Raw genomic sequence first — 25,166 nt, 5'->3', positions numbered from 1 at the left:
TGGATTTCCGATTTCAAGTAGCAGGGGTTGAGAAAGATTTTTCTCTGCCTGAGAGTGCTTGCCCGTCAGCGTAGACAACACTGATCTGATTGAACTAATAGTCTGACTCAGTATAAAGTAGCTTCATATGTCAGGAAATGCAATTACATTATACATATCTCTCTCAAGAGAAGGCAAGATTTATTACCATGAAGTATATATACATCTTCTCTTTGAGACAGACAAGTGCATCGCCATGAGAATATTCTGTATTTCATATGTTACTAGTGACTTCTGTAAATGGTACCTCATTCACAAGGAAGAACAGTCATCATCTTCTCTTTGAGACAGACAAGTGCATCGCCATGAGAATATTCTGTATTTCATGTTACTTGTGACTTCTGTAAATGGTACCTCATTCACAAGGAACAACAGTCAACCGGGCCTCAGTACCAGTTGCAAGTAACTATTTCAAAAATATATCTTAAATAGGTCAGTGGTTGCATTCTTACTTCTGAACCTTTGCTGGCTTTTCTGGCTTCTCTGGGTAAGGGATGATCAGGTCAATAGCAGAGTCGGGCTTCTGGAGGAGTATCCCCAACTTGCTCTTGATCTCCTTGGCCCTGGAGGGAGATAAAACATGTTAAGCATGGCTGCCAATGGGTTTACTCATAGCTTGGTTGAGGGAGATAGCACCATTTGAGCTGTATTTATTTGAGTTGAACATTTCCGTTGCCTGCCTCCTGAATAAGCATCAATACCTCTGCTGAGGCAGCTTTGAAGTAGGTCTCATTATTTTAGTCTGGTTCCACAGAAGGCACTGTCATTCCCCTTTCCCTTGTCCCCCACCACACTTTCTTCTCATTCATCAGCCCTCCTCCCCACCCCATCTTTGATGGGACCAAATTGTGTAAATTATATATCACATTCCCAATTTATTTTATGTAACTCCCCTACCCCGCCGAGGACCTCAAGGTGTCATACATGTTATCTTTCTTTTAAACACTTTAAATTGTTCATAGTGCTTGTTTTATCTTCAAAAAAACAGTTCCATAAGGTAGATTAGGTGAGATGGCATTATTCACAGAATAATCACCACAGCTCAACGACTGTAGCCACATCGAGCAAGGAAGAATTTTTTTCCCCATAAAATTTTTATTATTTTCACAATTTTTTACTGTTGGGTAACTTTTCAACAACTCATTCATTTCATAGATAACACAAAGAAAAATTTAACAGCATCGTCGAAAAGCATTTTCATCCAATAATAAAAAGATGTTAAAATAAAAGACTTCCCCCTCAACTTCCTCCATCTTACCATAAATTTATCTACTCTTTTGTGTAAAAATTCTAATCCCCAAAAATACAGCTAACTTGGTTACTAAATTAACTAAATTATCTAGTCCATTACAATTAATACATATTGATTATTAATGTAATATATAGTAACAAATTTCTATTTAAAATATTCTTAAAGTAAAAGGATTAGATCAATAGTAGCAAAATTCACTAGTCATCGAGCAAGGAAGAATTAATGGAGGAATGGAGCAGCAGTTATATCCTTTATTGACAGCTCAGACCACATAAAAACTGTGCCTTGGTAAGGACATATTGTGCCCTGGTGAGGACTTGTGGCAAGTCTGTTGGTAGGACCTGATCATCTGAGATCCGGAGGGACCTGTTTTATCTTGAATTTGAAAATGCGGGCAAAATGCAAAGAAATGCAGGGGGAGGGCGAGGCAACCTCTGACAGTCAGAAATGGCATGCATAATCCAAACAAAGACCCGCGAGTGAAACAGCCATGCATAAAAGACCTAAAAAGACACCCTACTGGGATAACAGAAACATCCATATTCATACCAAAGAGGTAAACTGCTACAATCCTTTATTATAAGACACTATCGTCTCTATATTACCTCTTTCTTTTATTAGTCACAAAAGCAGCTAAAGTGCGCAGGAGGTTTAATTTTTAATCGAAAGGTAAAAGGATCAAGGGCTACAGGAATCATATCGCCCCAGTGCAGAAAGATCTGCACTGGCTGCCCATTTGTTTTGGGCCAGAATTAAAAGTGCTGGTTCTTACCTATAAGGCCCTAAATAGTTTTTTTTGGGGGGAACAGGGGTACTTGAACGACTGCCTCCTCCCATACTGTCCAGTCCACCATCCAAGATTCTCATTGCAAGCTCTGCTGTCCATGCCCCATCTGTGGAAGTGATGCAGGTGGTGACCACAGACAGGGCTTTTTTGGTGGTGGCACCTCGTTCCCATTGAGGCCCACCTGGCATGTGCTCTCATTTACATGCCAGGCTAAAACATTGCTTTTTACGCAGGCTTTTAACTATGGATTGATCCTTGTTTTATACTCTGCTGTAGCCTGTTATAGGAGACAGTTTTTAAGCTGTTAGACTTTTGTGCTGTACTTATACTCTGGCTTAGTTTTTTCAATGCTGATTTTTTAAAAAAAAAATGCTATATATAACAGTTTGTTAATTGTTAACCAATTTCATCTTTTGATTTTTTAAATTATATTTCACTTACAAGCCACCTCAAGCAGGGTATCTGGAGAGGTGGAATAAAAATGTTCTCAGTCAATCAAAAAGCATAAGAAAACACTGTTAAAACCTGCGGTTCCGAAGAATAATCTAAACAGAAGTTACCAGCTTTTCAACAGGAGTCTGAAGATGTGCCTTAATTTGATCCAAGCTATTAGCAGGTGATGGCATTTCTCATGTGACAAATCTGTCTGCCTATCTCTGCAGACTTTGCTGCCATCAAAGGCACAGCTACAGAGGCTAGCTGAGAAGTTGACAGCCCCAATTTAAATACAGCATTTTTAAAAAATCCCATTAGTCACGATGTTTAGCCAAGCCACACAAATGCCTGAAAACTACAAATGTGCATATACACGCACACACATAATTTAAAATGTGACAATCCCCAAGCGCAAAAAATACTAGGAGAAGAAAGTCCTTTGCTCACACACAATAAAAACCAGACTTACTAACAATAATTTATTGTGCCTCGATCTAGTTAAAATATTTATACCCCATCATTCCTCTTTCAGAAAGGCGCCAAAGCCATCTACTAAGCTATAAAAATCAGAATGGTTTAGTGTACGAACATACTCAAATAACTCAAACCTAACCTATGTGAATGAAACCTAAAAACAGATTATGAAGCAATAACAGCACCAAATTAAAAATATGTATCCTCAATATACGAAATTCCTTCTACCCCAGTCTCCTCAAAACCTCCTGAAGTGGGAGTCTCTTGAGCAGTCTCCCAAAACAGAGAGCTTCTCTGGAGAAAGGAAGCGGGCCCAGAGATGGAAAAGTGGGGGACTCTGATCTGGAGAGCCGGGTTCGATTCCCCACTCCTCCACATGAGTGGCGGATGCTAATCTGGTGAACTGGATTTGTTTCCCCACTCCTACACACGAAGCCAGCTGGGTGACTTTGGGCTAGTCACAGCTCTGATAGAGCTCTCTCAGCCCCACCTACTTCAGAGGGTGTCTGTTGTGGGGAGGGGAAGGAAGGTGATTGTAAGCTGGTTTGACTCTCCCTTAAGTGGTAGAGAAAGATTCTCTTCTTCTTCTTCAAGAACGGAGAGTAGCTTTCCTCAATCTGAGGCCACCGCCAAATAGTGGCTTTACACACAAAGGTGGTCTTACCTATAGGGCACCCTAGACCATTGCCCAGGGCCCCACACTGATGGGGGTGATAGAAAACGGTGGTGGAAAATAAAGTCAAAACGCAACCCACAGTGCATTTTTAAAGGGATGTCCATCTTGAAAATTGGGTGTTTTGTTCTTGTTCAGAATGGGTATAGTGGGAATAAAAGGGGGTGTGAGAGGACCTGTTCCTTGACTTTTTCCCCAGGGCCCCAGGAGCACCCAAACCACCCATTCCTGTGCACACACCCCACTAACAGAAGTGGCGGAGAATAAAGTACTGGTAGCAGCCAAGCATAACCCTTGTGGACCTCACAAAGCAGCTAGTCATGCATCTGACTGCTTATTTTATTTTAAACACTTTTTTTGCCACCTTTCTACCCAAATAGGGTCCCCAAGGTGGTGAACATGGAAACATGAAAAACGTCTGAACATTCAATTGCTTTGTTCGAAGTCCCACTGAAGGGCTTGTCACCCATTCCATCTGGGAATATCCAACAGTTCACACCTGGAGTACCGCACAATGCCCTATTCAGATGAAACCATGCAGATTGGGAGGATCGTGGGCAGTGCGCTCCTAATAAGCATTGTTGGATACCCTCAAATGTAATGACCACAAGCGACTTGAACTAAATGCGCACTGATATGTGCACTGTCAACTCACTGGGAGAGTTTCCTGCTGGGCACTGCCCTGGGGCACGGGCAGCAGGGAGCAAGCCATGGCCCCTGCAGTGCTGGCCTAAACCCATTGTCATAATTGCCATGGCCTGGGTCTGCCCTGAGCTCACATGGTGGTCCCGTCAGTATTACAGGGGCCGCTTGCTTCCACTTGCCCCTGGGTTCTTGTAACATCTTTGTCTGCTCCTGTGCATAGAAGTGGGTGATTGCTGCAAATCCTATGCTCTATGGGAGACTCATTTCAATCAAGGTATCATAACTCTCTCTCTCTCTCTCTCTCTCTCTCTCTCTCTCTCTCTCTCTCTCTCTCTCTCTGTGTGTGTGTGTGTGTGTGTGTGTGTGTAATTAAAGAAATAGCTGGATTTTTTTCTGGATTTTTTCCTTATTTCTTTTTTTAAAAAAAGAATTTCTTATTATTTTCAAATAAGCTTACAATCTTGGTTATTTTTCAATTCACCAAAAAACATAATATGAAAGATTTCCGTCTTATCCCTAAACAAGTATATATATTTAACTTCTCCTCTCCCCTCCTCAGTCCACTTAATATCCATGTTTCTCTCTTTGTATTCAGTTCTAATTCATTACAAAAAACCAAATCTATCAAACCTACAATAATTTTTATAACTTTGGTAATTTAATTACTCTTTAACATTTTGAATTAGATTTTTTCCTTACTTCTCACTCTCAGCACATATAGAACAGGTTGCAAATTCTATACAGTTCTGTTCAATACGATCCTGTGACCTTATTCTTCTATTCAGGGAACTATTCCCATTGAACCAGGTGTAACATCAAAATACCCTCTGCTCGCTAACACAGCAAATTTCCCTGTCTGCTCCCTTTCCTCTCCCAAGTTCGTAAGAACCGCCTTGATGGATGAGATTTAAAGGAGGAGTTCAGCGTGTGGTCCCATTTGGGATTTTGAAAACATTGAGTAGGTAGTACCATAAAAAATGGCTGCTATAGACTCGGGCCAATCGCCCAAGACTGGGAGGTTTCAAGCCAAATGTACTCCTGTGAGTAAAGTATTCGGGAAGGGCTGACTAGCTGAACAATTATGGGATACGTATTCCAAGACCCACAGTTCTTTTGCTTTCCAGTAACTGCAAAGCTGTAGCGTTTGGTGGCTACGCGTTTGCTGCCTGCATGAATAGAATCCCTGTTAAAATCATCATCACGGTTAGTACCTCTGGTTGGGAAGGAATATTTGGTGAGAGCCAGCATGGCGTAGTGGTTGAGAGCAGAGAACTCTAATCTGGAGAACCGGGTTTGATTCCCCACTCTTCCACGTGCAGCCCACTGGGTGACCTTGGGCTAATCACAGTTCTCTCAGAACCCTCCCAACCTCACCTACCTCACAAGGGGTCTATTGTGAGGGGGAAAGGGAAGTTGGTTGCAAGCTGCTTTGAGACTCCTTAGGGCAGGGGTGGGGAACCTTTCTTCTGCCAAGGGCCATTTGGATATTTAGAACATCATTCGCGGGCCACACAAAATTATCAACTTAAAAATTAGCCTGCTATATTTGGTCAAATGTTTAGCCAAGAGGTGCGACCGGAGACGGCTCCGAGTGTCTGCCACATAGAGCGACTCGCTTTTGAGCTCTGCTGTCCCCAGCTGGGCCCAAGAGATTTAGGCAGGGCAGCATCCTTCTGAGCTAGAGATCTGCCAGGGCACATGAAGGGCCAGACCAAATGATTTCGCGGGCCTTATACGGCCCCTGGGCCTGACGTTCCCCACCCCTGCCTTAGGGGAAAGCGGGGTATAAAAACCAACTTTTCTTCTAATAATAACTCCTGTAGTGAAGGCCACTGTTCCCAAATGACTACTCCCTGCAGACACAAAGGTGAATGCCTCCTGGGCTCTTTTGCAGCATCTTCCACTCCAATGAGATGAATGGCAGGATTGGCTCTTTGCTTTGAAAGAGAAGGAAGTGGACGCCAGGAAATACACCAGTGGTCAGCATGGTGCCCCTGGCCACCATACTGGGGATCAAAATCTCTCTAGTACAACGCTCTTTTGCCTCCAGGTTCACAAAGAAAGAATGAAAGTGCTGTCGGCCCCTGAGATTTGGTGCTTAGGGGTGTACTTCCTCTGTACATGGGAACTCTATTTAGTTACCCTGTTTGACAGACTCTAGAGCAGGGGTGGCAAACATACGTAGGGTTGCCAACCTCCAGGTACTAGCTGGAGATCTCCCGCTATTACAACTGATCTCCAGCCGATAGAGAGCCGTTCACCTGGAGAAAGTGGCTGCTTTGGCAATTGGACTCTATGGCATTGAGGTCCCTCCCCTCCCCAAACCCTGCCTTCCTCAGGCTCCACCCCCAAAATCTCCAGGTATTTCCCAACCCAGAGCTGGCACCCCTAAACATAGGGCCCATGGGCCAGATCTGGCCCCTTGAGAGGTGTTATCCAGCCCGTGAGCCAGCTGACGCAGCCACACACACCCCAGTCCCACGGTGTCAATTATCAAAGACTGTTAAATAAAAGAAAATAAGAGTGTTATGTTTTAAGCAGGTTTTTATTTTAAGTAAAAATTAATATCATTAATTGGTTTTGCCCATGTCTTCTATAAAGTTTGTATCTTCGGTACCTGGAATTTAAATTTTATGGTGCACATGGCCTGGCCCAACCAAGTGACATTTATGTCACTTTCAGCCCTTGTAACAAATACCATAAGTTTGACACCCCTGCTCCAGTACAGAGATTTGCTATTGGGCATATGGTGTAAGAAAAATTCTTGCTTCCTCATTGTTTCATTCCTTCCACCTAAGGGTGTGGGGCGGACGTAATTTTCTTTACTTTTGCAAGTAAATTCTCAAACATCTTTGTCAGAAACGGAAGGGTTTTGATTTGCTTTCTCCAGGAATTTCAAAGGCAGTTTACCAAAGGATGCAATATATCAAAGACTCCCCATTAGTCATCAACCCCAAGTCTTCCCTGTTTTTCCCTTTTACATACAGGAAGTCTATAGAGTTCTCAGGACTGACCATTATGTTCTTGACTTTTGGGGCCCTGGAGCCAAAGCCTTACTCATCAGTCTCTTTGGAGGATGTCAGCAGATGCTAAGGCCATTGCTATCATCAGTGATTCCAAGAAATCCATTCATTTGACCTGGGAAAAGGCCTTTTTCATAGGCCAAAGGGTGGCTAAATCCCCATGCTCTCTTTTGACCGAGGTGTCTCTGGGGTAAGGAGATTCACATTATAACCGCACAGGAATAGAGGAGCCAAATTGCATCTCCCCCCCTTCTCCAGTATGAGAAATAATACTTTTTTATCTTGGAAGACAGAGACAAACAGCAACAAAAGACTTGAAATAAAAGAGGAATGTGCTATTTTAACATTTTAGAAGATAATAATAGCAATTGATTGCCCTTTTTTTTTTAAATTGCTGCCTGACTATTTTTGCCTCGCACCGTGGGAGGTTCTCAGACTAGTCCTTTAAAAGCAAAAGAAAAACTTCACAAGGATAATTAAGGCTTTGTTCTCAGAGTTAGTAAAATCTGGTATTGGGCTGCAACTCTCCAAAAAGATGGTAGAATAGTCCTCCCCTACAAAACAATCCCCCACGCTAGAAGACGATCTAGAACTCTTCTCCCTACGGTACTAGTGTTCTGTGCAGACGGAACATTTATATGGAGAAGCAGATAGCCTTGTGAAATCTAAATTGGTTGCCAACCTCCAGGTGGGGCCTGGAGTTCTCCTGGAATTCCAATTGATCTTCAGACTACAGAGATCAGTTCCCCAGCGAACACGGCACCTTTGAAGGGCAGACTCTACGGCATCATGTCCTACTGAGCTCCCTCAACTCTCCAAACTCTTCCCTCCCTAGGAGCTGTCCCCAAATCCCTAGGAATTTCTCAGGCTTGAGTTGGCAACTCTAATTGGTAAAGACACAGGCTTAACACTGAGTTAGTTCTAAGACTAGGGGTGTGCACAAACAACCCAACCCATACATCATCTACCTCCATTCGCTCCTCCTTAAAATTTCTCCGATTTTTTTAATTTCAATTGTTTTGTTAGGGATTTTTTTTTTTTTACAGGGCCCCATTCAGATGCATAGGCCAGGCTTAAAAGAGAGCAGGGACATGTGAATCTGTCTCCCACATCTGTCTTCTCTGCCTCTTTTAGTGGTAAATGTTTAAGATAACTGTTAATTTTCTGTTCCTCCCACTTTTGGATCTTAATACTTAGAAAGTTTATTTTTCCTCCTTAGCTTCATTTAAAGTGTATCCCTTTCACTGAGGTTTCTTAACAATATTATTATACAGTTGAGGCTGTGGCTCAGTGGTAGAGCACTCTAGGTGATGTGAAAGACCTATCCAAGTGGCCCTGGAGAGCAGCTGCCGGTAAAAATAGACAATACCGACCTTGATAGACCCAGAGCCTGACTCAGTATAAAGCAGCTTCATTTATTCATATCATTGTCTCTTCTTACATAAATAAGGGCCACATGAAGTCACAACTGACTTATGGTGACCCTAGCAAGGCAAGAGAGAAGCAGAAGTGGTATGCTGTTGCGTTCCTCTGAAGAGTCTGCCAACCTCCAGGTACTAACTGGAGATCTGCTATTACAATTGCCCTCCAGCCGACAGAGATCAGTTCACTGGATAAACTGGCCGCTTTGGCAATTGGACTCTATAGCATTAAAGCCCCTCCCCTCCCCAAACCCCGCCCTCCTCATGCTGTGCCCCAAAAATCTCCCGCCAGTGACTAAGAGGGTCCTGGCAACCCTAGTAGTCTCCCATCCAAGTATCAACCCTGCATAGCTTCTGAGATTTGACAAGGCCAAGCCAGGCTTAACCCATGCTGCCTTCCCTCCCTGGCTGTTGTTAGGGTAAGTAAGATGAGCTGTGGAAGAGGTAACGCCTGAACATCAGCAGAGGCTCCTTGCATCTTTGCAACAAAACCCCAATAAGCAAGATAAGGTTTACCAACTCATTAGAAATTACAAGGAAGAAGAAGACTTGGTTTTAATACCCCAATTTTCTCTACCTTTAAAGAATCTCAAACCAGCTTACAATTGACTTCCCTTCATCTCACCTTGTGAGGTAGGTGGGGCTGAGAAAGTTCAGAAAGAACTGTGCCTAGCCCAAGGTCACCCAGCAGGCTTCATGTGGAGGAGTGGGGAAACTAACCCAGTTCACCAGATTAGAGTCTGCCGCTCATGTGGAGGAGTAGAGAATCAAAACCGGTTCTCCAAATTAGAGTCCACCGCTCTTAACCACTACACCACTCTGGCTATGACCTTCCTGTTCAGTAATATAGCAATTGTTGATGCAATAAAATGTGTGGGTAGGCAGGAACGTTTCCCTGGGGCTTCCCAGGAAGCCAGGCAAGTAGATTGCACAGCTGGCTTCTATTATACCCATAGTGTGGACTTTAGGAGCACTCGAATTCAAACCCAGGAAATCATTCCTCTAGGTAGCTGAATGATCCTTGGAGAAAGGATGATCAGGGACCTTGGGAATTAAAGGGCTTGGGCACAACATGGTCCCTAGACATAGGTGACCATGTGTGGTGTAGAGAACAGGGTTACAAGCCTGTCTCCAGGATGGCAACTCGGCCACAGATCTCAAGGTCCAATTATTATTTCTCAGGGAGTAACTAAATAGGTTGGCAGAATATCAATGGTTGGATCCTCCACATTTTGAAAAAAGATAGAAGAAACAATGAGAGTGGTACTTGGATCGGGGCGATGTTACTGAAAGAGGAAGGTTGACCATCCCTCCACACACCCACACACCTGCTATTTACCCCATGAGTAGAAAAATAAAGTAACGATTTCTGTACCTCATAGGGCAAATTGCAATGGGCCCCCCAGAAATTTGCAGCAGTAGCACAGTGTTATGGGAAGAGTCACCCCCTTCAGGGCTACAGCCAACACCCTCTTTTAAACGTCTTTTTTAAAAACACAAGTGATCTGAACGTGAGTTTCCCACTGCCTTTTCTAGCTCGCCTCTCCATTTAACGTTCTGCTGTGATGAGAGGAGGAGAGGGGAGGGGGACGCACGTCCCCTGAATTCCTTGGGGGAAAGGAGTAACTATATATTTGTATATATTTTTTTAAACTTCTGATACTAATTGGTTCGGGTTTTATTAAGAAGAATGTGCTATCGAGTCATAACCGACTCATGACAACCCCATTCATGGGACGTCCCAGGCAAGAGATGAGCAGAGGCAGTTTGCTATTGCCTTCCTCCACATAGCAACCCCAGTCTTCCTTGGTGGTCTCCCATCTAAATACTAACCATAACCATTGCTTTGCTCCCAAGCTCCAATGACCTTGAGAAAGCTGGGCTATTCACACTGCTAGATTTTATTAAAGGCAGCATTAGCCAGAATCTTAAAGCTCCTTAAAAGATTTTGCCAAAACAGTCCCCCTTCCTGTGCAAATATTAAAGACCCAGAAGCACAGGAATGCAGTTCTAAGCAGGATCTCACCCCAGTAACCGGTTGCTGTACTGATGCCCTTTTTCTTCCTAGGGGTTCTTTAATAATATTGCTGTTGAATATCCATCTGTGTCAGGATTCCCTGCGGGGAGTTCAGGAGAGTTCCAGGGGCAAGCATAGGGTTTCCAACTTCCAGGTACTAGCTGGAGATCTCCTGCTATTACAACTGATCTCCAGCAGATAGAGATCAGTTCCCCTGGAGAAAATGGCAATTCCCCTGGAGAAAATGGCAATTGGACTCTATGGCATTGATGTCAGTGGTGGACCTACATTTTTGGGACCCTGAAGCTTGAACAGTTATGGGGGGCCCTTCGTAACCAGAAACAATAGGGCAACATCCAACAAGGTCCAAGGGCCTTGCTGCCCTTGCAAGGACCTCGAGGTCCAAATGGCGGAGAACAGGGTAGTCAGATGAGTGCAGCCTGAATTGAGAATTCAGATGTCTTTTTATGGTTCCAGTTGGCTCTAGCCTAAGGGCTCAGCTATAGACCTATTAAGCAGTGCACCAACGAAGGATTCGAGGATTCAGCTGCCAAAATGTAGGCTATGAATAGATTCCGGTGGGTTCAGTGAGCCCATAGAGATGGGGGTTTGGGTGCTGCAAGCCCTGAGAAAATTTTGAAATGAGACCAATTACAGGGACATTTTGAGGACATATGAAATGGATATTAGAGCATATTGTAAGGTCAATATTAAGTACTTCAACCCATTGGCTTATGATTCTATCACTAAAATAGCCTTATTTTAATAACAAACACTTTAAAAAACTCCATCGATTTTGTTGAAAAATTCACTCATTAAAAAAAACGTTGCTTCACGGTAGAGTTGCCAAGTGCCCAGTGGTGGCGGGTAAAATCCCAGCTGACCAGCTGAGGGCTGGCGGGCAACGGGTGCACACTGCATGCGCGTCACTTCCGGGTTTACCTGGAAGCAACACGGATGCTCTGGCAACCTCCGCTAAAACTCTTTGGAAACCATAGTTTCGGCAGAGATCGCTAGAGCGTCCACGTCATTTCTGGGTCAACCTGGAAGTGACGTAGGCACGTCCCACGGGGTGTGCACGCGTGCCGCGCCAGGTGCGTTCATGCATCCGCACCGCAGCCACAGCCCTGCAAAGCTCTCGCCGGTGGAGCTACGGGGCCTGAAGCTTAAGCTTCATTAGTTTCATAGTAGATCCGCCGTTGATTGAAGTCCCTCCCCTCTCCAAACCCTGCCCTCCTCAGGCTCTGCCCCAAAAATCTCCACGTATTTCCCAACCTGGAGCTGGCAACCCTAGGCAAGCGGCACAGTCAAGGCCATGAAGATCCTAGAGAGGGTGCAGGCCCTCTTCTCACCGAGAAGGGCACTGCTTAGAGAGTTTTTTCCAAGAGTGCAGTATCATTATAACCACAAAGAAGAACTTGTAAGCATCAGCATTTATGCTCTGTTGTAACGTTCCACGCAGTTGGGACATAGGAGGGAATTAAGACAAAGGATTCAAGAGCTTTTCTTTGCTCTTTTAAGTGAAGATTTCTGAGGTTACTACAGGCTGCCTGTGAAAAAAAGCATTTATGTTATTGTGATAACACGGATGGTTAGTTAAACTAATCTGAGCCTCTGAGGGAAACCAGGTTTAAGGCCAAACTAGACATGACAAACCCACATATATTTGGTTCTTGTAGGTTATCCGGGCTGTGTGACCGTGGTCTTGGTCCTCTTGGACCTCTTCCAAGACCACGGTCACACAGCCCGGATAACCTACAAGAACCAATGAACTCTGCCCGTGAAAGCCTTCGCCCACATATATTTATTTGTCTCTGTGTGTTTGGTACTTAAAATAGAGCACACAGGTAGAGGGAGTGAAATTGTCTCTTCCTCTGCCTTACCTCAGCATGTTTCATTGTCTGAATCATTTCTCCCCATTTTCTCCAGGTGAACTGATCTCTTTGCCTGGAGATCAGTTGTAATAGCGGAAGATCTCCAGCTACTACCTGGAGGTTGGCAACCCGAGATTTAAATCAATTGAGCGCAATGAGGTAAAGTAAGAAAGAGGTCAGAGTTTAGCACCTCTACCTGAAAACTCCAATTCTGTCTTTAACAAAATAGAACTTCCTGCCTTATGCAAGAACGGATGGATCCTGCAGCTCCCGCGCTGCTTAGACCCACGTACTTAAGATATCATATTGGTATCGGAGAACAAAATAATAACTGTAACCAATGGAAAGGTGATATTGATTGTCCACTACAAGATTTTGGCAAGCTGATGAAGCTCCATATTGAAACGTGCAGTTGGAGCAACCCCACGTCCTTGCCCCCATTTGCTCGACCCTCCGAGTCAAGCCTCCAGTTTGCGCCGATGCCAGCCCGTCTCCCCCCGAGACGCTGCAGGCTCGGCCTTTCTCCGTGGACGGACTTTGGATTTTCTATGACACTCTGGATTTACCTTGGCACTATAGAGCCGGTTTGGCCATTAAGTGCATCCTTACTAGTCTGGTGTATTGGCTGGTTCAGCCGTGTGCACAATAGAGCCGCCTTGGCCAAATTAGTGCATCCTTTTCTGTTTGATTTTAGGTAATAGCCGGTTTAGGGCTGCCTTGGGCAAATTGTGCATCCTTTTCTGTTTGATTTTAGGTAATAGCCGGTTTAGGGCCGCCTTGGGCAAATTGTGCATCCTTTTCTGTTTGATTTTAGGTAATAGCCGGTTTAGGGCCGCCTTGGGCAAATTGTGCATCCTTTTCTGTTTAATTTTAGGTAATAGCCGGTTTAGAGCCGCCTTGGCCAAACTGTGCATCCTTTTCTGTTTAATTTTCGGTAATAGCCGGTTTAGGCTCCTTTTTGGTTTCATGTATTGGTGATTGTTCTGTAATTATCGTAACGGAGGGATTCGTAGTGTTGTATGACTGTTTATTACGTTAAGGGTGATGGATTTATAAATTTAGACATAGAGTAAAAAGTGTTTGTTGGTTTGTTTATTAACTGAGCCCTCGTGCTGTTGTTTCTACTAGCTACCTGGAGGTTGGCAACCGTAGGTTTAAAGCAATGGCATGCAATGAGGTAAAGTAAGGAAGAGGTTAGCGTTTAGCCCATCTTTACCTGAAAACTCCAATTCTGTCTTTACCAAAATAGAAGTTTGTGCCTTATGCAACCTCAGATGGATCCAAAGAGAAGACACATCGATCCTTCCCTCCCATCTGGTTTTGCAGTTGGATTGGTAGTCGTTTGCCACATATATGTCCATGTTTGGGGCCCTGCTTTTGTCGATTTTATCCTGTAATTTCATTAGAGTGCTTCTGTTGTCATGGCCAATGAGTCATAAAACTTATCTACACCACACTTTGGTTTCTTTCATTACAGCTTCACCGAGGACCTACAAAGATTGCACCCAAAGATATTGCCGGGGACGCTGGAATTGAGCGTCAGCCCCAGAAGTTAACACAAAGCAGGAGTTGAGGCAAGAGAAGGAACAGAATGCGCTCTGGGAAGCATTAATCCTTGGTCCTATTTTTCTGGCCAGAAGCAGTCATCCCGACAATCTCTTTCCACTCTTGTCGGTCTGCAAAAGGCTAATGGCAAGCGCGCACCACTCTGATTCGCATGCACGTTTGCCCACCGACCCTCAGGTGGTCGGCGGGCAGAGGGGCGAATTGCCGGGGGTTTGCCCGGCAATTTACAACTGGAAGTGCCGCCTCGCGAGGGGCCTTTTCCTCTTAGTTTGAGTGGTAAAGGGCCGCTTTTGCATAACCCACCAACTTTTGGATAATCTTCTGGTTTCTATGCCTTTCTCACCACCTTCTCATGGGTTGCTTCATCTTCTCCCCCCACCACCACCGCCGAACCGCCTCTTTCTTGCTTGTCCATCACTGCCTCTTTCATTCTCACCAGTTCCCTGATGCTTGCGCTTATTGTGACGCCACATGCACAATACAAAGATTGCACATGCACAATATTGGCACGGCTGCCTTGACAAGGTGGTCTGAGACAATGTGATGAGGTGATGTAAATGAAGTGTGCCCCCCCCCCCGAAGAACTATGCTCCAACTGATATGGCAGAAGAGAGGGGAAAGGGATATTCCAGCCTCTGCTGCCCATTAAAGGAACAAGAACTATAGGATAACTCCATCCCTTATGTCCAAGACAGACCACCAGCAAGGGAAGATCAGACCAACCCGATTTAGATATAAATTCTAACTTCAAGCTCATCTTCACTCCCCTTCTCTTGTTTGTCTTGTCTTTTTGGTGACGAAGGGTCTGTCTTTCATCATTAATGTAAGCTGATCTGGGAGATGTGTCAGAAAAGCGAGATATAAGGATAAAATTAAAACATGAACAAAATAAGTGCATTTGAACATTCAAAGGTGCTATATAAACGCTGAGAAGATATCCAGATTTCTTCAAAGAGGCATATCATATCCCATGGAATTAGGCTGCCGTCTATCTTATTATGTAAAACTGTTCTCTTGTGCAATAGAAAACAAATGTACCAACATTTTATCCAGCAAATCCTGAAAAGTATGTATGCTGGTTCAAAAATCCATCCAAATATGTGTCAGCAGTTCGAAAGCCTGACAAAGCCAAAGCAGGGATTGTGCAAATAAACTGGGAAGAATTTTTTCCCACCAATAACTTCAGCTGAATCGAATCTTCTTCTTTCCAGCAACACAAAAGAAAAGTCCTTATTCCGTTTTTAAAAAGTCTACTGATAGCTCTCCACTGAAAAAAGCCCTCCACCAGGATCATTATTAAATAATAATCCTTCAGCATTTTTATAGCACTATTGAATGTCAAAAATGCTTCCTGCCTATAACCTCAATATTCCTTACAGCAATCCCACGTGGTATCAAGATGACCTGAAAGAAGCTTTCTGTATGATTTATGAAATTATCTGTTCCTCATCGGCATTCAAGCTTTGGCTGTTGGGATTTTGAATAGTGGTGCCAAATCCCAGAAAAGGAACATTTGGGCATTGAAGCAGAACAGAAATGTCAGACACCTGTTTGTTTTGCCATCTGAAGGCAAAGAGATGGGTCTTGTTTGACGTTAGGACCTCTGAGGGTTATTCTTGATCGTCTATAAAAGAAGTCTTTTCATTATTATCTGTGTTTTATTCACTCAGTAAAAAAACAAACATTATCCCACCCTTGCTTCAAGGAACTCAGGACAGCACACGTTGTTTTGCGCGCCTCCATTTCATCCGCACACCAACCCTGGGATGGAAGTTGGGCTGAGAGAGAATAACCGGCCCAAGGTCATCCAACAAGCTCCATGGCAGAGTCGGGATTCGAACTGGGTTCTCCCAGATCCACGCCTGGTGCTCTGACCACTACTCGACACAGCCTTCAGGTCAGCTATTGACTTCAGAACCGCTATCCCTTTTATATTATAGATGGTAAGCCAAAGCCAGAGATGCCCTCCTGACCAATCGCAGTTTGGTGGGTACACCGTCCGTTTGGTGAGCGAGCGCCTTTTCCGTGGCAGCCCCACAATGATAGACAAGCTCCCCAGGGTGGTGCACCTGGCCCCCTCACTGTTGATCTTCAGAAGCCAGATTTTATTTTAGTTTTTTTTATTTTTACTTTTTGTTAAATTATAAAAAATCAATTAAAAATTTTATTAAAAAAAAGAAAGAAGAAGCAGCCAGCTGAAGACAATTTTGTTTAGTGTGCATTTTCATGTGTTTGTTAGTGTTGTGTTGGGGGGGGGGAAATATATATTTTAAAAACGACTGCATTTTGATTGATTTAGCACTGCATTTTGATTGATTTAGCGTTTATTCTTGGCAGTCCCAATAGGAGTTTTTAAAATTGTGACTTTTATGGGATTTATCATAGTATTTAATTGTGTTTTTGTAATGTTTTACTTACATCGTGAGCCGCCTCGAGTTCCAGAAGCGAGAAAGGCAGCTAATAAATGTTTTAAATAAATAGACAAATAAAGCTAAGAGAACAGCAGCATTCCTAGGACTACCTAGTAAATCATGACTGAGGCGCATGTGGTGTAGCAGAACTATGTGAGGAATGGAGTAAGTCACTAAATCCAGATGAAGCAGCACGGTGTGGATGATTTAAAGTTTACCCCTCTAACACCCCCCACTGCCTTTTAAAGACTGTTTTCTCCCAAGAACAGAGGTTAACTCCACTAAGGGGGGGAGGACAGCATTTAAAAATGGTTTGGGGTGGAAACCCATCTTCGTGTCGTCGGATCTGGGAGACCTGGGTTCAAATCCTCACTGCCCCGTGAAACTCACTGGGTAGCATTGGGCCAGATACTTTCTCTCTCTCAGCCTAGGGTTGTTGTGAGGACACGGTGGAGGAGGAGAGATTGCTGTCCACCACCCTGCGCTCTTTGGAGGAAGTGTGGGATAAAACGATATTAGACAGATAAATGCATATTTAAATAAAAGAAAAAAGCCGGCAGAAGCTTCCACTCCCTTCTCCCTTCTTTGCCATGCTTGAAATCACCCCCAGCAAATACGGAAGTGACAAGACCCAGGATGAATCCTGGCACATCACAACTGTTGTGCTTGGAGGCAAAACTGGACCCACCAACTTCTTCATCACCCCGCACCAACCCGCTGACACGGTACTGACAAATCTGGCCTCGGTCAAATCAGAGATTAGTCCAAACTCGGTATCGCTTTCTGGTCTCATGCATTTTAGGGAGTCACCGACTCATCTCATGGCGATTCTTTTCTGTTTTAAGCACTGGTTCCCAACCAGGGGTCCGTGGACCCCCAGGGGTCTGCGAGAACTAAATTAAGGTCTGCGAAACAAAGTTATAAACCCATAATAAATTAATCTTTTCAATTAAAAGTTCTCTATTATAAAAATATATATTCAAATATTATTCTAAGCTTAAAGTTTAACTAACAGTTATGATTAAAGTTTATTTTCAAATTCTCGGAATTTTTATTTTGAACCTTGGGTCCCTGCACCGAATGAAAAAGTCCTAGTGGTCCCTGGTCAAAAAAAGGTTGGGAACCACTGGTTTTAAGGGACTAACAGTGCAATCCTATACACAGTTACTCCAACCTAAACTAATCAGGCTCAATGGGCTTAAACTGGAAGGGCACTGGCATCTGAGTGGACACGCTTAAGACTGTGCTCTGTTCACTTCTCCCCTCCCTGTTTTCCGTGAAGTCTGAACCCATCCAGACCTCCAGGCACACAATCTGCTAGGAATTTCTCCGGTGCAAACCTCACAGCAACAGTTCTCTGGCCCACCTCCCATTCCTTCCTTTTTCCTAACTGATAAGACTACAGCGGGAGGTTTCCCCTCTCCGCATATCCCTCGGCTACACCTCCTTCTGAGCCGTGCTGCCCTTCACCCCGTTCGCTTCCCTCCTTCTCACCTCTCCAGACATGTGTGGGGCAAGGCAGCTAGTCCTTTGCACATTTTGCCGGCTGGTGGGTGACGATGTCCTGTCCTCGATGCCAAGCAGACAGCGTGGGGGAAAGGCTGCGGCTCTGTCTCTACAGCTGCCTGCCTCTTTCCAGCAATATATAAAGAGGCTGCCTTGAATCCAGGCCAGCCCCTTTGGCCAATCACATTCAACACAGTATTTCAGAGCGTTGGAGCAATAGCCAGACAGGCAGAGACCTCTCGAAGAGACTGACGCCGTCTTCCCGCACTCTGGTTTTTTTGTGTTGTACAAGATAGCAGCTGTTGACTCATCCCCACACTGACATGGGCTCACCGGATCTCAGGATGGGCTCAGGATCACTTAGGCAGGGCTATCGACTTCAAGTTAGTCCGGTCCTTTGTAGCTTCTGTGGGGGGAATATTCGCAGGATCCTCCCAGATTTGTTGCATCCCACATCATTTTAAGTATTAAAATCAGACTTTGGTGGGGGGGAAGGGGTCCCTGCCCTGGGTACATAAGAACATAAGAATAGCCCTGCTGGATCAGAGCAAAGCCCATCAGGTCCAGCAGTCTGTTCACACAGTGGCCCACCAGGTGCCTCTAGGAAGCCCCCAAACAAGACAGCTGCAGCAGCACCATCCTGCCTGTGTTCCACAGAACCTAATGCTCCTCTGATCCTGGAGAGAATAGGTATGCATCATTAGTATCCATTTTAACTAGCAGCCATGAATACTCCTTTCCTCCATGAACATGTCCACTCCCCTCTTAAAGCCTTCCAAGTTGGCAGCCATCACCACATTTTGGGGCAGGGAGTCCCACAATTTAACTATGCGTTGTGTGAAAAGATACTTCCTTTTATGTGTTTTGAATCTCTCACCCTCCAGCTTCAGCAGATGACCCCGCGTTCTAGTGTTATGGGAGAGGGGGAAAAACCTCTCCCTGTCCACTCTCTCCAAACCATGCATAATTTTATAGACCTCTATCATGTCTCCCCTCAGCCGCCTTCTTTCCAAGCTAAACGGCCCTAAGCGTCCTTTGCCATTTCCATTTATTTACTAGCTCCTTTGACCAAAGGTCTTGAGCTTAACTAAGTGTCCTTTGCACATTTTGGACACAACTGGACACAGGTGGGGAAATAGGCATCAAAGGTCATGGTATAATACTGATAATTATTAATACAACATTGGACTTGATCCCAACGATCACTTCTGCTAACAGAAGGTACGTCCATTAGCCAAATGGCACTTCCCTGCCTCCCCTGTCCCACTGAAGCCCTTTGATCTGTCCAAAAGGCTGCTTCTGTTCCACATGACAAAAGAGGGGTTCTTGGAATGGCCAACAAAGGACGCCACAGCAGTGGATTCCAGTTCTGCATCACACTATAGTCAGCCCCGTATTTGAATGACAAATATGTGGCTTTTGGGCAATCAATCGAGGGTTCAGATGTTCTCCAGAAACTGGAAGCAACAGACACATTCATTGAGAGGCCGGTTGTAAAATGTACAATTATTGGCTATGGAATTTTTGAGTCTTGATTATAAAGAAAAGAAATCTAAATCTTTTGGTGTCCTTTCCCATTTTAGAAATGTTCATTGCATTTGATAACACAATGGCTTGAGAACTCAAGGCTGGTTCAGTGTGGCTACACTCCCGAGAGCTCCTTTTGGGAGCCAGCGTGGTGTAGTGGTTCAGAGTGGTGGTTTGGAGCGGTGGAGTCTGATCTGGAGAATCAGGTTTGATTCCCCACGCTTCCACATGAGCGGCGGAGGCTAATCTGGTGAACTGGATGTGTTTCCCCACTCCTACACACGAAGCCAGCTGGGTGACCTTGAGCAAGTCACATTCTCTCAGCCCCACCTACCTCACAGGGTGTCTGTTGTGGGGAGGGGAAGGGAAGGTGATTGTAAGCCAGCCTGAGTATCCCGTAAGTGGTAGAGAAAGTCGGCATATAAAAACCAACTCTTCTTCTTCTTCCTTTAAGTGTATCCAAGAAGACACATGTTCTCAACTCTGTTCTTCAAAGAGCAGCATCCTGTGATGAGCCCTCCATTGCTTGGGATACTCCAAAGTCTCAAAAGCTGATGGTCAAATAAGGGAGGGGATTTTTCAGACAATAAATTAGTACAAAGTCCTACTACGAGCGTATAATTAATTGCGTTGTTCCTATAGACACTTAAGAAGGTGGTATTAATCTGTGATAACAGACACCTGATATATCATTGAGGCACTGGAAGCAGAACTAATAAATGAATTCTCTGTTTTTCCCATCCTCCCCCAAAAAATGCTGCTTCTGAGGGATATTTGTTCATTAACAGCCAGCATCCACCTTCACATACCCCCTCAGCTACTACTTCCACATTACCTTTTACTCAGTATGGGGACAGTGAGGTGCAGTGGTCAGAGCAGGACTAGGGTTGACCTGAAACTTGAATTAAAATGCCACTCCACCTATGACGCTTACCGGGTGATCCTGGCTGGTCACTCTCCTGGCTGATGTCACAGGGTTGTTATAAAGATAAATCGGGGGAAGGAGAGCCATATCTACTGTTCTGAGGGCCTTATAGGAAGGCTGGGATAAAAATGATAGAATACAGGATGCCTCAGAGAAGCCTTGAAGCAAGAAGATTCTCTATGTCAAGGCTGCTTGTAGAGAAGGGGTGGGAATGGTGATGGCTTCTGTCCCACGTCATTGTCTTGCTCGGTATAGCCTTTCACGTGTTTTCTTTTCAACACTCCAGTTTTCTATTTTTATTCCCTTTATCCGGTTTTAAAACAATAAACACCACATCATTCCAATGGAATCTCCCATAATTTTTCTTTCTCTGAATGTGTATTTTAATCTGAATAAACCAAGCATGCAAATGTGGGACAGCAACCATCAATAACGAACACTATTTTGCATTCCTATGTTATTCGCTGACGCTTTGCTGCTGGAATTGCATCAATTCGAGCTGAAGATCCCAGGGCAGGAACAAAAGGAACAAAAGGAACTTCACCAGCTCTGTGATTCAGCCTCGGAAGCTGTCCAATAGAAGGGACTAACGCCACCGGTGTGTGGCCAGGGCTTGGTGGCAGAGCATCTGCTTTGAATGCAGAAGGTCTCGGGTTCAAGTTTGGGCCTCAACCTTCAGAGCTCAAAAGCAGAAAACAGCAGCATCCTGTTCCCAGCAGAATTTGTGCTCTGGAATGTATGAAATATTTGATACGGCTGAAAGCATTATTGGTTTAATGAAGAATATTTTGATTGAAAGACGTTTTATCTAAATCAAATGCCATGAGTACTTTTTGAATAATTGAGAACCCAGATAGAGGTGTTTGTGAAAAGCAAGCACTCTTTTTTTTCTGCAGCCCACTTTTAAAGGCAAGAGATGTTCAGAGATGGTTTGACATTGCCTTCCTCTGCAAAGCAACCCTGGGTTTCTTAGTGGTCTCCCATCCAAATACTAACCAGGGCAAACCCTGCTTAGCTTCCAAGAGCTGATGAGATTGGGCTAGTCTGGGCCACACATGCATACACATACATGTGGCGATGGAAGTCTGACAGAGGAGCATCTGCACCCAGCAAGACCTAAGGGCCCTGACCTGGATAGCCCCAGGCTAGCCTGGTCTCATCAGATCTCAGATGCTAACCAGGTCGGCCATGGTTAGTATCTGGATGGGCGGCCTCCAAGAAATAGCAGGGTTGTGATGTGTGGGCAGGCAATGGCAAACCACCTCCTGAACATCTTGTCTTGAAAACCCTATGGGGTCGCCATAAGTAGCTTGTGATTTGATGATGCGCATGCACACACACACACACACAAGATCTAGGGAGGTCTTAAATTTGGAGGGGATGCAAACACACTAACCTGCTTGTTGTTTTGCCAGTGGCCTGGGACTAGGGTTCTTTCTGGGAGGGAAAAGGAAGAACCCTCCAGCTAGAGTTAGGAATGTCCTCTAGACTGTTTCTTCATGCTTTAAATGACTCCCTTTTCATCACTATGGGTACACATTCAGATACTGGATACTCGAAACCCAAATGCAAAATGCCACTTTCATGTGATATAGTTACAACTAATCCAAATTAAACAATTAATCTTATTGAGAAATCTTCTGATCTCACTCTTAGTGTGGAGCCTTGGCATTCAGCTTAGACTGCAAGTTAGGGTTGCCAGGTCTCTCTTCACCACCAGCGGGAGGTTTTTGGAGAACTGGGTTTGATTCCCTGCTCCTCCACATGAGCGGCGGACGCTGATCTGGTGAACTGGATTTGTTTCACCACTCCTACACATGAAGCCAGCAGGGTGGCCTTGGGCTAGTCACAGCTCTCGTAAAGCTCTCTCAGCCCCACCTACCTCACAGGGTGTCTGTTGTGGGGAGGGGAAGGGAAGGTGATTGTAAGCCGGTTTGACTCTTCTTCAAGTGGTAGAGAAAGTCGGCATATAAAAACCAAATCTTCTTTCCCCTTCACCATTTCCATAATAAAAATGCTCTCCCCACCCACCCACTCCCGCTACTATTAGCCCAGCAGGAGAAAATGAGAGGCAACTTTGCTGGTGGGGGTATTTAACTACGGGCCAAACTAGATGAGCCATGGAGAACAGGTCTATCAGTGGCTACTAGCCATGGGGACTAAAGAGAATCTCTCTGTTTAGAGGCCGTAAACCTCTGAATCCTAGTGCTGGGAGGCAACACTGGGGGAAGTCCTTGGCCACTATACCCTGCTGTTGGCCCTCCATAGTAACTGGTTGGCCACTGTGTGAAACAGGATGCTGAACTAGATGGCCCACTGGTCTAATCCAGCAGGGCTCCTATGTTCTTATGATCCCTAGGTATTTACAGGAGTCTGCCCATTCACACATAAACCCTGCCTCCCTCCTCCTATGCCTTTCCTTACTGTGCTCGGGTGCACATTCCTTTTCTTCCTAGTTAACCCCTTCCTGCATTACAGATGGGCTGCAAAAAGGGTTCACACACCAGAGTGCAGCCCAGTAGGGCATGGAGAGAGTAGACAGGGAGGAGCTTTTCTCCCTCTCTCATAATACCAGAATGCGGGGTCATCTGCTGAAGCTGGAGGGTGATTCAAAACTCATAAAAGGAAGCATTTCTTCACACAATGCATAGTTAAATTGTGAAACTCCCTGTCCCAGGATGTGGTGATGGCAGCCAACTTGGAAGGCTTTAAGAGGGGAATGGACATGTTCATGGAGGAGAGGGCTATCCATGGCTACTAGTAAAAATGGATACTAGAGTCATGATGCATACCTATTCTCTCCAGGATCAGAGGAGCATGTCTATTATATTAGGTGCTGTGGAACACAGGCGGGACAATGCTGCTGCAGTTGTCTTGTTTTGTGGGCTTCCTATAGGCACCTGGTTGGCCACTGTGTGAACAGACTGCTGGACTTGATGGACCTTGGTCTGATCCAGCATGGCCTTTCTTATGTTCCCATGGCAGAACTTAGCTCCCCTTACCCATACACTCCATTTCTGTTTAAAAATAGACCTCCCTGTTTTCTAGCATTGGGCAGTGAGAAATAGATGAAAACCCACCCTATACATATTATTTTGCTTACTATCTGCTTCAGTTACCAAATACCTCCCTGTACTTACTATATATGCACCAATTCTAACTGGCTATAAAATAGGATTCACCCCCCCCCCTTTGGCAAGAAAAATCCCTTGAGTGAAGGCGTATACGGGGGAGGGGGTAAGAGTTACCAATGGAAACAACCCTCTCCTCCAATTTAATAAAACACAGGCAAAAATGAAAATGCATTTTAATAATTGAAAGATAAAATGAACTCAAAATAGATACTACTATTATAAAATCCATAGTGTCAGTAGAGGCAGTCAGACAGGATTCTGTTCCCAGTATAGCTAGTAAAAATATCCCAGGAGTGTTGAAGGTGCAAAGCCCTGGTTCAAATTTCAGTTCAGGAATGCTTTCAATTACAATCTATAAGGTGCTAAGCATTCAAAGCACTGCACCTACAGTATGTTGCTGGATAACTATTACGTTCAGACTTGGATGCCGATTGTAACATGGATCAGACAGAAGAAATATCTAAACTCTGTCTGGTCTTTTTATGGATCATTTTGACCCAGTTACTGTGATAGGATCTGTGAAAGCTACCGCTTGTACCCTGGATCCTTGTCCATCCTGGTTGCTGAAATCATGTAAGAACCACACAAATGAGTCATTGATGCCTATCATAAATCAATTACTGACTCAGGACGTCTTCCCTTGGCCACTCAAAGAGGCAGTCATGCATCCACTACTTTAAAAACCATCCCTACAGAAAAGTGACGCTGCCAATTATTGTCCTGTCTTTAATCTGCCCTTTCTGGACAAGGTGATTGAAAGAGAAGGGGCAGACCAACGCCAGGTCTTCTTGGATCACCCACGCATTCTGGAACTGGCTTCAGGCCAGGCCATGGGACAGAGATGACACTGGGGACTTTAGTTGATGATCCCCATCTGAATGTAGACGAAGGCCAGGCCTCTTTGTTGCTCCTACTGCATTTATTTGCTGCCTTTGATACCGTAGACCACACTATCTTGTTGAAACGTTTGGCGGCAGAAGTAGGTATCAGAGGATGAGCGTTGGTTTAAATTGTTCCTTACAGACCAGACTCAAAAGAGTTGTTATTGGAGACCAGTTATCATCAGTGTGGGATATGTCCTGTAGGGCTCCACAGGGCGCTATCTAATCTCCCATACTATTCAATCTCTAAGTAAAGCCCTTAGGAGAAATCATTTGTAGTTTTGGAGCTGGAGGCCATCTGTATGTTGACAGTATGCAGTATGCTGGCCCAGCTCTGTGCTCTCTATCTAAATCTCCTGGGGATGTGTTAGAGGACTTGAGCTACTACCTGACTGCTGGGGTTAAATGGCTGAGAGAGAACAAATTGAAACTTAACCCAGACAAGATGGAGGTGATGCTGGTTGGGAAGCCTCAAATCTTGGACATAATGTTCCTCACTTTTGATGGGATTCAGCTGACCCTAGCTGACTCAGTCGAGAGCTTAGGAGTTACACCGGGTCCAGCATTACTGCTGGA

The 25,166-nt window shown here is 44.7% G+C and overlaps 1 protein-coding gene across 1 annotated transcript in view; it reads right to left on the bottom strand.

Moving 5' to 3' along the window:
• Window positions 1–18,212, bottom strand: part of LOC130474009 (regulator of G-protein signaling 5-like) — a 29,495-nt gene extending 11,283 nt beyond the window's left edge. The window contains exons 1-2 of the mRNA XM_056845686.1: window positions 18,112–18,212; window positions 492–602 (exon numbers count right to left, since the gene is read on the bottom strand). Of these exons, the coding sequence (XP_056701664.1) occupies window positions 492–602; window positions 18,112–18,155 (155 nt within the window). The 5' untranslated portion in view covers window positions 18,156–18,212. The remainder of the gene's footprint in view (window positions 1–491; window positions 603–18,111) is intronic.
• Between the last annotated feature and the right edge of the window lie 6,954 nt (window positions 18,213–25,166).

This window comes from Euleptes europaea, chromosome 2 (genome assembly GCF_029931775.1).
Source record: "Euleptes europaea isolate rEulEur1 chromosome 2, rEulEur1.hap1, whole genome shotgun sequence".
In the NCBI taxonomy this organism is placed as follows: domain Eukaryota; kingdom Metazoa; phylum Chordata; class Lepidosauria; order Squamata; family Sphaerodactylidae; genus Euleptes; species Euleptes europaea.
This window is presented reverse-complemented; position numbering and strand designations above follow the sequence as displayed.